Genomic DNA, 12478 nt, shown 5'->3' with positions numbered 1-12478 from the left:
GATGAAGGCCACAAAGATGATCAAAAACGCTGGAGCACCTCTCCTGTGAGGGTAGATAGGATGAGTTGGGGTTGTTCAGTTTGGAGAAAGCTCTGGGGAGACCTTAGAGCAGCTTCCCAGTACCTGATGAGGGCCTAAAAGAAAGCTGGAGAGGGACTTTTCAAAAAGGCCTGTAGTGGTAGAATGAGGGGCAATGGTTTTAAACTGAAAGAGCATAGATTTAGATTAGAAGGTGTAAGGATGGTCAAGCACTGGAAGAGGTTGCCCAGAGAGGCTGCAATTACCCCCTTTCTGGAAGTGTTCAAGGCCAGGTTGGATGGGGCTTTGAGCAACCTGGTCTAGTGGAAGGTGTCCCTGCCCATAGCAGGGGGATTGGAACTGGATGATCTTTAAGGTTCCTTCCAACCCAAACTATTCCATAATTCTATGAAGTTTAGAAATGTAGGAAATGTAGGATAGATGTTCATTGCCAGAAGACTGAGATCAAAATTACTTCAGTGCAGCAGACACAGATGAGTCTTCTGAGGAATCTAGCCCCCTCTTAAACTGTGACTGGCAGTGCTACACAAGACCCCAATGAGGCATAAACCTCATGCTGGATTTTTACACACACCCTGTGTTTCCTGCCTATACATTAAGCAAATTGAGCACAGGCTTAACAGTCCAGAGAGTCTTTCCCACAGGATCTACAACTGAAAATAACTTTGTGGTCTCAAACCATGAAGTGCTGAGCACTAGCTGAAGGTTTCTTCTCTGCATGCACCAACCCTGCACTGGCAGGGGGGCTGGACTGGATGATCTTTTGAGGTCCCTTCCAACCCCTAACATTCTGTGATTCTGTGATTCTGTGACATCCCATCCTGTATCAGTCTTCATCAATTCTTCTTAATCCACACACCATGCCTGCACATAGCATTCAGTCTTACTTGCCCTTTAAACCTGTTCTTGGAGGCATGAAATGAAGTCAGGCTGTGCTTGGGTAGCTGGGACTTTATTCACCTTCCAAATGAGGATGCATTTAAGGCTACTCGATTGTCTACCACACTCAATCCCCTTGCCACAATTCTTCTGAGACGAGTACTGCTCCCTGGAAACACAGCTGATCAGATGAATACCTTGTAGGATGTTAGCATCCTATAGATTCTACTCTTATACTGCCATCTGGGCTCCCAGAGATACTCAGGCAAGTGTAGAAAAAGCAAGCAGAGCTTGCAGTGCATTTCCTTTGCTCAGCAGAAGAGCTGAGGGACAGGCAAGTCTGCATGCAGTGGGATGTCTGATGGCACATCCCTCTTTGAGCTCTGACATTCACACTGTAGTGCTGCAGTGCCATTTATGGGCCACAAATGTGGACACTGGATAGTGGCAACAGCCTAACGAGGATTTAACTGTTCATAGAATCACAGCATGGTCTTGGTTGGAAAGGACCTTCAAAGGTCATCTAGTCCAACCCCCTCTGCAGTAAGCAGGGGCAGCCTCAACTAGATCAGGTTATTCAGTTCAACCCATGCCACTAAACTGCTATGAACTCAGTGAAAACTGCTCTGTGAGTCAGGTTTGGTGCTAATTCTGTCTGCATGCTGAAAGGACCTCGGTTAGATGCAGGGTTTTATTACTTTAGTGAGATGTTTGCTTCAGCTGGATGCAGGTTCTTGTGCTCTGCCTGAATATTCAGTAGCACTTTGAGCCTGTTAGAGGTTCCAAGTTTAAATTGTGCCTGCTGGGAGAGGCTGCATGAGGCAGGTTGGTATTTAGTCAACGACTGGTTGATTGCAACTCTGTGTGACAAAGGGAGTCTGGATTAGCCCTTTGCCTTGGCTTTTCAGAAGATGGCAGCTGATGAGATCATTGATCTAGCTGGAAAAAATAAGTCAGCAGGGGGAAATTATCTCAGCCTCTTTGTTGACATTGCTGTGGAAAGCAACTCCAGCATGGAGCAATGCACATTGTTATTTTTAATACTGTCAGCTAGGAAAATTCATTGTGCCTTCATTATATCATCTGTTATTACAGGTATCCTTTTGGAAAGAGCAATTCCTGCACTCTGATTCCAATCTCCCACGTATTCATTTTGCACAAGTTCCACTCTTGAGACCATGCCTGTGCTGGCAGCAAGCTGAGGGGTATGAATTTATAGCATCCTGGCTCTTCCATGTTGATTTATCCAGAGTTTGTCCCTGCAGATGATATTTCATTGCACTTTGAAGGGGAATCAAGCTGTCCTTCCCAGATTGCCACAGAGAAAGCTGGTGCAGCCTAGCTAGCCCTCTGTAAATTCACACACTTTAGCACAGCACACTAAATTCCTCTGGCAGACAAGCTCTCCTGTTCAGTGGGATGATTTCAGGCTTAAATCAACCTAAGTGAGACAGCATTCATCCAGCTGAACTGATAGTGTTACAAGGATGCAGCCACGACAATACAAGCCAAAAGCCTTAAATCAAACCCCAGACTTTACCTCAGTAACTCTGTCAGAGCTTGCTCCTACTTCACGTTTTTGCCTACCCAGCTTACAAGACTCCCATCCATCCTATCATGATTCATTGGCCACAACAACCCCATGCAGTGCTACAGGCTGGGGACAGAGTGGCTGGAGAGCAGCCAGGCAGAAAGGGACTTGGGGGGACTGGTGGACAGGAGGCTGAGCATGAGCCATTAGGGTGCCAATGGCAACCTGGCCTGGATCAGCAATAGTGTGGCCAGCAGGGAAGACAGGGAAGTCTGCCCTGTGCTCAGCACTGGTTAGACCACACCTTGAGTGCTGTGTCCAGTTCTGGGCTCCTCTATTCAAGAAAGATGTTGAGATGCTGGAGCATGTCCAGAGAAGGGCACCAAGGCTGGGGAGGGGTCTGGAGCACAGCCCTGTGAGGAGAGGCTGAGGGAGCTGGGGGTGTTTAGCCTGGAGAAGAGGAGGCTCAGGGGAGACCTCATTGCTGTCTACAACTGCCTGAAGCCAGGTGGGGGTTGGTCTCTTCTCCCAAGCAAGCAGCACCAGAACAAGAGGACACAGTCTCAAGCTGCGCAGGGGGAAGTTTAGGCTTGGTCTTAGAAAGAAGTTCTCCACAGAAAGAGAGACTGGCCATCAGGATGTGCTGCCCAGGGAGGTGGTGGGGTTAGCATCCCTGGAGGTGTTTAAGAAGAGCCTGGATGAGGCACTCAGTGCCATGCTCTGGTTGATTAGATAGGGTTGTGTGATCGGTTGGACTTGATCTTGGAGGTCTCTTCCAACCTGGTTGATTCTGTGATTTATAACTCCAGCCAATTCCAATCCTGTCTGCCCCTTGGAAAGATTGTTTGGTGCTTTATTAGTCTTAATTCTGGAAGCTAATAGGTAACATACGTAGTGGTGCAGCATTTAGCCTCACTGAGGCAGAGAATCAATCATTCTTAGCATTTTGTGTGCCACTGCCTTAAAATGGGAGAAATAAAATTAATTGCCCCTAAAATGCTACCTTCCACACAGAAGGCTGGAAACTTCACAGCCTGGAAGTGGTACTTTATTCAGAGACTTTACTCAGACACATACACACAGACATACAACCTTCAAAACAGTGCTTCCATAGGTAGGTAAAACAGCAAGAAGAGGAACCAAAACCTTGTTCTCAGTCCTTCCCCTTACTTTCTCTTAATAGAAGAAGTCTATTTGAAACCCCAAATCTCGTTTTACCATGACAGGATCAAAATCTGACATGATTTTAGTGTAAAATTGAACATACCCCTTAATCTTTAAACAATAAAAGCAGGCAGCAGCCTTTGTCTTAGGAAAGCAATTAAACCAGGCAAATAGAGAGCTGCTCTATGACTCTGGTGACAAGGAGGTCACTTTGTTGCCCTTCCACAAGCTCTGGGGCTGCTTTGAATCCCTTCACTTCTCTCTGCTTTGGTCTCAGCGTATGCTGTGCAGGAGCAGAGCCAACTTTCAGCCTAGGCTGCCAATGCCCATTCATAACAACCTTGCTTTAACAACCACTTAGCAGGGGAAAAGCTGCATTTCTTTTTGGAGATGGTTTTTAAATGGTACTAAAAAGAACCATTCGAGTGCCTGCACATAAGCAGTGTTTAAAATGAGGTAAAGAATTTGATAATTCCAAGCAGGAGAAATTTTTTTGCCTTGGTTTTCACAACTTCCTACAAGTGCTTTTTTTTGTCTCATGCATGCTTTGCATTGATTTTTGCAGAGCATATGTAATTGTAAGACTTGATCCTGCAGGAGGCAAATGACATTTCTTGTATAGCATTTGCAGGCTTACTGTATTTAAGCTAGCCAGTATTTATTGGCTTTATTGCTGGTATTGTTAGTAGCGTCTCAAATTCAAGATAGCTCACCTCAGACAGTAAATAATGTAAGCTCCTCAGAAATAACAGTGAATATCTTCATTTTCTTAGGCTACAAAAGCCAGAATTCCTGTCCTCAGTCATCCAAGGCATGTGATAGGAGTATCTCCTGCAAAGCAAAGTAGTAGAAAAACAGAGTAAGACAAAAAAGTTTAGCCTCCATTTTAGAATCATAGAATTGTCAGGGTTGGAAGGGACCTCAAGGCTCAGCCAGTTCCAACCCCCCTGCCATGGACAGGGACACCTCACACTACATCAGGTTGCTCACAGCCACATCCAGCCTGGCCTTAAAAACCTCCAGGGATGAGGCTTCCACCAGCTTTCTGGGCAACCTGTGCCAGTGTCTCACTACACTTATGGTGAAGAATTTCTTCCTAACATCCAATCTGAATCTACCCATTTCTAGTTTTGTTCCATTCCCCCCAATCCTATCACTCCCTGACACCCTCAAAAGTCCCTCCCCAGCTTTCTTGTAGCCCCCTTCAGATACTGGAAGGCCACAAGAAGGTCTCCTCAGAGCCTTCTCCTCTCCAGACTGAACAACCCCAACTCTCTCAGTCTGTCCTCATAGGAGAGCAGCTCCAGCCCTCTGCTCATCCTCATGGCCCTTCTCTGGACACATTCCAGCACCTCCAGATCCTTCTTGTAATAGAGGCTCCAGAACTGAACACACTACTGCATGTGGGGTCTCACCAGAGTGCAACAGAGGGGGAGAATCACCTCGCTTGACCTGCTGGCCACACTTGATCCAGCCCAGGATCTGTTTGGCTTTCTGCGCTGCAAGTGCACTCAGATGGCTCATGTTGAGCTTCTCATCCACCACCACCCCCAAGTCCTTTTCTTCAGGGCTGCTCTCAAGCCAGCCACTGCCCAGCCTATATTGGTGCCATTTTGTCCCATATTTTGTCCCATACTTTCCCCTATTCCCCTAACATTTTCTTTTGCCCTTTCAGAACCTCCTTCCCTTAAAAATATCCCATCTGTCTGTGCACTCCTTTGCTCATGGCTGTACAGCCTGACTGTAGGGCATGACCAGTGAATCATAATAGCAAATGTCAACAGGAAAAGATCTCCAGTAGCCCATTAGCTGTTTGAGTTCATATTCATTATTTACTGAATGACTGTGAATAATGAACAAATTGCTCTAAATCATTACTGATTTGTGGCTAAATCTCTATTAAAAAGGAAAAAATCGGTTAAAGCAATTACAGAATCTATTTGCAGGGAAAAATTTGCAACCTTCACATCAATATTATAGAGAGGAGACATCGCACCAGCAAGAGGAACAGAGATCAGCAGTGCAAATTGGTTAGGGGATGCAAAAGGTGGAAACTCTGGAATGACAGACGTCTCACAAAATGCTTCCATGGAGCCATCTGCCCTAACCTCAATGGGTTAAGTTTATATAAGCATCAGTGAGTTAAGACAACATCGGAGATGGACACCCCAAGTTGTGCTTCTAGTCAGTATTTAGAGGAGTAAATTAGGTTAGGCAAATCCTATTCTAGCTAAATAAGGCTAATCTTTGGACTGCCATGCTGGATTTGTGCAGGAGTTTGGGCTTAAGCTTTTTCTCAGAGGATGCAAGATCAGGTCAGTAGTGCCACTGATGCACAAAGCGTGCAAGTTTGTCATTTAGGCTTCCCTTCCTGAAGGTAAATGAGAATTTTGCAGCTATTATAACAAACAGGCAGGGAGATCACAGATTGTACAGTTGAAAGACAATACCAACTCTTAGCACACAGATTGTTTAGCAAACACCAAAAGGAACAGCCCCTAAAATAGAAGACTATCTAATTGTTTTTCTCCTGGTTTTGTGGCCCACATACGATGATGCCTCTTGGTGCATTTCCTTGAGCAGTTCTCTAAATTAGATTCCATTTTAGGATAGTCCTGAAGATTATGTAAGAGCAGTTGTGATTTTTTTTATGCTTCTAACTTAAAGGAAAGATGTCATACCAGGAGTCATATTATCAGATGTTCTCCAAAATCACAGGCTCACAGGATTAGGGGTTAGAAGGGACCTCCAAAGGTCATCAAGTCAAACCCCCTGCCAGAGCAGAACCATAGAATCCAGCACAGGTCGCACAGGAACACATCCGGATGGGTCTTGAAAGCATCCAGAGAAGGAGACTCTACAACCTCTCTGGGCAGCCTGTTCCAGTGCTCTGTGACCCTTATAGTGAAGAAGTTCCTCCTCATGTTGAGGTGGAACCTCCTGTGCTGGAGTTTATATCCATTATCCAAAATCTTATACATGTTAAAAAGTCCTGCTCAGCATCATGGTTAATTAGTTCTAAATTCTCATTTTTTTCATTGCAAAGTCATAGTCTTTCTAAATTAATGCAGCTATTTGAGTATTTTTAGACATGAGCCTGTTAACACTGAAATGTGAACCGCTGAGAGACTTTTTAAAAAAAAAAGAAAAAAACACAACCAAAAAAACCCCCATGCTATAGCTAAAGCTGATGATGGAAGTAATTTGTGATACCAAATGACCTCATTTCATTCTGTTTTGCTCACTCCAAACCAGTGCATAGGACGCCATGTGAAATTCTCAGCCGAGGCTTGTCTGCAGGACTTATGGGAACCATAAATGGATTAAACTTCTCACTCCCTGCTTTGGCAAGTGATCAGTTACATTTAAATGAAGGTCAGTCTGTCTTCACAAAGAGCACATGGAAAGCAAGCTTAATAGCTTTCCCTACTGAGCCTACAACATAACTATTTGAAGCGTAATTAGCAACGAGGTGCCAGTCATCGATTGTGCTTTTTGCTTCATTTTCCATCTGGGGAGTTCCAGTATTCCCCATTAGCTTTAAGAGGGAGCACAGTGCTCGTTATCAAATTGACAGTCATGACCTGGCCTCTGAAAGCAGCTGTAAAACATTGTTTGGGAAAATTAAGATGAACACTAAATGCCAGACCGAAACCAGGACCTTAATATTGCTACAGATTGGACATTTGTGGTCCGTGCTGCAACTCCACATAGCGACGTGGGTAAGATACCTGCTATAGGAGAGCACAGGCTTTGGTACTCTAAGTACGCAGTGACTGTGACAAGGAGACACACCAACTGCCCTGTTACCTCATGTTATGAGCTCTGCATTTGGAATTCTTTGTAAAATACTCCATACCTATTTTCTTCAGTATTAATAGAATGACCAGCTCTGCCATCTGTTAAGCAATAGTTAGGTTTGGAGTACTGTGTCCAGTTCTGCATCCAGTTCTGGTGCCCCCAGCATAAGAGGGACATGGAGCTGCTGAAGCAGGTCCAGAACAGGGCCATGAAGATGATCAGAGGGCTGGAGAACCTCCCCTATGGGGACAGGCTGAGAGAGTTGGGGTTGTTCAGCCTGGAGAAAAGAAGGCTCTGGGGAGACCTTATTGTGGCGTTCCAGGAGCTGAAAGGGGCCTGCAAGAAAGTCAGGAAGGGACTTTTTACAAGGGCTTGTAGTGATAGGATGAGAGGGAATGGATTGAAGCCTGAGGAGGGCAGATTTAGACTGGAGATTAGGAAGAAATTCTTTCCAGTGAGGGTGGTGAGACACTGGAAGAGGTTTCCCAGAGAGGTAACGAACACCCCCCTCCCTGGAGGTGCTCAAGGCCAGGCTGGATGAAGCCTTGAGCAACTTGGTCTAGTGTAAAGTGTCCCTGCCTGTGGCAGGGGGGTTGGAACTAGGTGATCCTTAAGGTCCCTTCCGACCTAAACCATTCTATGAATCTATGAATCTATATTGCTTGAAGGACAGGTGGAGTGAATCAGCTGTAGCAGCCCATACAGTAAAAGGTCCAAAGGCCACAAAAGGGTTGTTTTTCCAAGTTAATGAAATATTTTTCCTGCATGAGGCATTTAAGAATAAAGATCATAGAAAATGGTTTGGGTTGGAAGGGACCTTAAAGATCATCTAAGTTCCACTCCCTCCTTAATGTATTTTCTGGTTTTCTGCTTATTCGAAATACTTCTTTAGTTTGAGGGTTTCTTGATGGAAATTCCTAACCTTTGTGGCAAAGGGTGATAATCATCTACAGGCAGAGAGAGTAGAGCTGATACAGCAATTTTGGTGCTCTGCAGACAGCCTGAAATTCTAACAGAGATCTGTGAATAACCTTGACTTGCCTGACTGTAACATCAGCTTCAAAAGTCCACTTCAGTGTCATCAGCAACTAATTCAGCACTGATTGTTTTATCTAATGGTATAAGGAGCAAAACACCATGGACTGACTTGGGGATTTTCTGGGGATAATGCCAGAGCAGACCAGAGAGGTAGAGAGGGAACAGAAAAGCCAGCAAAAGAATAAGGATAAGAAGCAATTAAAAAGGCAGCAAAGAGGGTGGGATTAGATGGAAAGGACCTGTGAAGTACAGATGGACATGGTATGAACGATTATGTGAAGATATTACAGTCTCACCTTTTAGATGCCATACCAAGATTGTACTTTTCCATTCATCTCTGCGTAAAACATCAACCTACTTTTAACTCAGCCACTCTCACCTGATAGCTGGTCAGTGACTGTGTTCCCAGCTCAGATCCACTATAAATGAGCAGAGGTCTGTTTCCTCCAGATGTGACTTGGTTATCAGTGAAAAAGTAGAAACCACAAAGTGGAAGATGACCAACCAGGGATTGAGATAAAACCAAATACTTTGGCCAATTTACCTACACTTGAAGGTTAAACAGAGCACTTTAAGTCTGCAGGTTTTCATCTCCTTTCATGAATGCTATCTCCATTTTAAGAGTTAGTTAAATACATTTCAAAATGTAGGCACTGCCAAGAAAAATGGAGCTGTATTTGGCTTTCCAGGGCCTAAGATACATGAAAATAAGAAGACCGATGCCACAAGCAGTTTTCTTTCAGTTCTACCATTCTGTATCTCTAAAATTTATCTCTGCTTTTACTGTTTGTTCTGTTTCTAGGACTTCTTTTTCCTGACAAAAAATTTACACAGGAAGTAGCAAAACAAGTGACTGATTCAACTGATAATTTTCAGCTTAAATGAAAATTTCATTAATTTTTTTTGTTTACAGATTTTCTACAAAGCAACCAACTAACACTTTGCTTCCAGCATAGGCATTTCAAGGTCAAGGTCTTATTTCTTTGTTTTTCACTACAGGTCAGATTCCATCAGCAGGAAAAACTAATTTCAAAGTATCTTCCATCACAGGCACTCCCAAATAATGGAATGAAACAGCCAACCAGAAAAAAAGAGAAAAAGAATAATCCTTTTTCCTGTAACCCATCAACCCTGCACCAGCAGTGCAGAACTGTCCTCCAGCTCTGGCAGCAAGGTTTGTTAGTCAGGTAGCAAAAGCACTCAAGTGGCTTAGACCTCTAGAATCATTTCTCTCTTCTGCAGGAGGTTTCCTTCAAGCACTGTGTGGTAGTTTTATTTTGGGGGGTAATTTCAACCCACCACACACTGGTAACAGCCAGCTCTGCCTGCTCCCCTTGCCCTTTCCCACGTGTTGATTCGAGTGCTTTAAACACTGGCTGTGTTCTCTGCCATAGGTCATGGGTTATATGGGACTTAGATCTGGAGGTGCTGGAATGTGTCCAGAGAAGGGCCGTGAGGATGCTCAGAGGGCTGGAGCTCCTCTCCTATGAAGACAGACTGAAAGAGTTGGGGCTGTTCAGTCTAGAGAAGAGAAGGAGGAGACCTTATTTTGGCCTTCCAGTATCTGAAGGGGGCCTACAGGAAAGCTGGTGAGGGACTCTTTAGGGTGTCAGGTAAGGATAGGACTAGGGAGAATGGAACAAAACTAGAAATGGGTAGATTCAGATTGGATGTTAGGAAGAAATTCTTCCTCATGAGGGTGGTGAGACACTGGAACAGGTTGCACAGGGAGGTGGTGTAAGCTTCATCCCTGGAGGTTTTTAAGGCCAGGCTGGATGTGGCTGTGAGCAACCTGCTGTAGTGTGAGGTGTCCCTGCCCATGGCAGGGGGGTTGGAACTGGATGATCCTTGAGGTCCTTTCCAACCCTAACAATTCTATGATTCTATAGTGGCTTAGACCTGTAGAATCATTTCTCTGTTTTGCAGGACGTTTCCTGCAAGCACTGGTAACAGCCAGCTGTGTCTGCTTTGATTCTTTTAGCATGTTCACCTTGCCCTTTCCCACGTGTTGATTCGAGTGCTTTAAACACTGGCTTTGTTCTCTGTCGTAGGTCATGGGTTATATGGGACTTTTGAAATGTTGTCCTCCTGGAGAAAAACTAGAGAAGACCAACACGTTAAAGAGAGGACTGCAGCTGTCTTTGCAGACTCCATGCTCTCGTTTTCTCTCACCACTGCCATGTACCTGGTCACTTTTGGAATAGGTGCCAGTCCCTTCACTAACATTGAAGCAGCCAGAATTTTCTGCTGCAATTCCTGTATTGCAATTTTCTTCAACTACCTCTATGTACTTTCCTTTTATGGTTCCAGCCTGGTGTTTACTGGCTACATAGAAAACAACTACCAGCATAGTATCTTCTGCAGAAAGGTACCAAAGCCAGAGGTATTGCAAGAGAAGCCTGCGTGGTATAGGTTTCTTCTGACAGCCAAATTCAGCGAGGACACGGCAGATGCAGAGGAAACAAACACTTATGAGAGTCATCTTTTGGTGTGGTTCCTGAAACGCTATTATTGTGACTGGATAACAAACACTTACGTCAAGCCTTTTGTAGTTCTCTTTTACCTTGTTTATATTTCCTTTGCCTTAATGGGCTACCTGCAGGTCAGTGAAGGGTCAGACCTGAGCAACATCGTAGCGACAGCCACACGGACCATTGAGTATACCACAGCCCAGCAGAAGTATTTCAGCAACTACAGCCCGGTGATTGGCTTCTACATCTATGAGTCCATCGAGTACTGGAACACCAGCGTCCAGGAGGATGTGCTGGAGTACACCAAGGGCTTTGTGAGGATATCTTGGTTTGAAAGCTACTTAAATTACCTTAGGAAACTCAACATATCTACTGGATTGCCCAAGAAGAACTTCACCGATATGTTGAGGAACTCCTTCCTGAAGACCCCTCAGTTTGCCCATTTTTCAGAGGATATCATCTTTTCCAAGAAATACAACAATGAAGTCGATGTCGTGGCCTCCAGGATGTTCTTGGTGGCCAAGACAATGGAAACCAAGAGGGAGGAACTTTATGACCTCCTGGAGACCCTGAGGAAGCTCTCTCTCACCTCCAAGGTGAAATTCATCGTTTTCAATCCATCGTTTGTGTACATGGATCGTTACGCCTCTTCAGTGGGAGCCCCTTTACAAAACTCCTGCATCAGTGCTTTATTTCTGCTCTTCTTCTCTGCATTCCTGGTGGCAGACTCTCTGATCAATGTCTGGCTCACTCTAACTGTTGCCTCAGTTGAATTTGGAGTTATAGGTTTTATGACCTTGTGGAAAGTGGAACTAGATTGTATTTCTGTGTTGTGCTTAATTTACGGAATTAATTACACAATTGACAACTGTGCTCCACTGTTATCAACCTTTGTCCTGGGCAAAGAGTTCACAAGAACTAAATGGGTGAAAAACGCCCTGGAAGTGCATGGGGTAGCTATTTTGCAGAGCTACCTCTGCTATATTGTTGGTCTGATTCCTCTTGCAGCTGTGCCTTCAAATCTGACCCGTACACTGTTCAGGTGCTTGTTTTTAATAGCATTAGTCACCTTCTTTCACTGCTTTGCCATTTTACCTGTGATACTGACTTTCCTGCCACCATCCAAGAAGAAGAGGAAAGAGAAGAAGAATCCTGAAAACCGTGAGGAAATTGAGTGTGTTGAAATGGTGGATATGGATAGCACCCGAGTGGTTGACCAAATTACAACAGTCTAGCTTGTTTCTTTGTTGCTTTTTCACACTAGGTCTTACTAAGATTAAAAAAAAAAGGAAAAAGAAAAGATAAATCAGTACTGACTAAATACCTGGGGAAAGAAAAGGATTTGGAGGTTTTCCCTCCCTCCCAGGAATATTCAAAATGGTGGGAGAAATTAAATTACAATCAAGAGGGAAAGGGGGGGGATTGCACCTTTCTCAGCTCCTCTAACAGGTATTACAAGAGAATTTGCACATACATGCAAAGAGGGGTTGAATTTTAGATGCCTGAAGTAAGATCTAATGAGAGAAGTTGGGTTCCTAAGCAGCTTCTGCACCGC

General features: G+C 44.4%; 1 protein-coding gene across 3 annotated transcripts in view; it reads left to right on the top strand.

Annotated features, from left to right (window-relative positions):
* The window catches only part of PTCHD1 (patched domain containing 1), a 42925-nt gene extending 30767 nt beyond the window's left edge, over window positions 1-12158 (top strand). For all 3 annotated transcript variants that reach the window (XM_054387098.1, XM_054387114.1, XM_054387106.1), the window contains one exon: window positions 10504-12158. In XM_054387098.1, coding sequence (XP_054243073.1) covers window positions 10504-12158 — 1655 coding nt within the window. The remainder of the gene's footprint in view (window positions 1-10503) is intronic.
* Window positions 12159-12478: the final 320 nt, after the last annotated feature.

This window comes from Indicator indicator, chromosome 1 (assembly GCF_027791375.1).
Source record: "Indicator indicator isolate 239-I01 chromosome 1, UM_Iind_1.1, whole genome shotgun sequence".
Lineage (NCBI taxonomy): Eukaryota > Metazoa > Chordata > Aves > Piciformes > Indicatoridae > Indicator > Indicator indicator.
The sequence above is the reverse complement of the archived record's forward strand: the minus strand, read 5'-3'. Positions and strand labels throughout refer to the sequence as shown.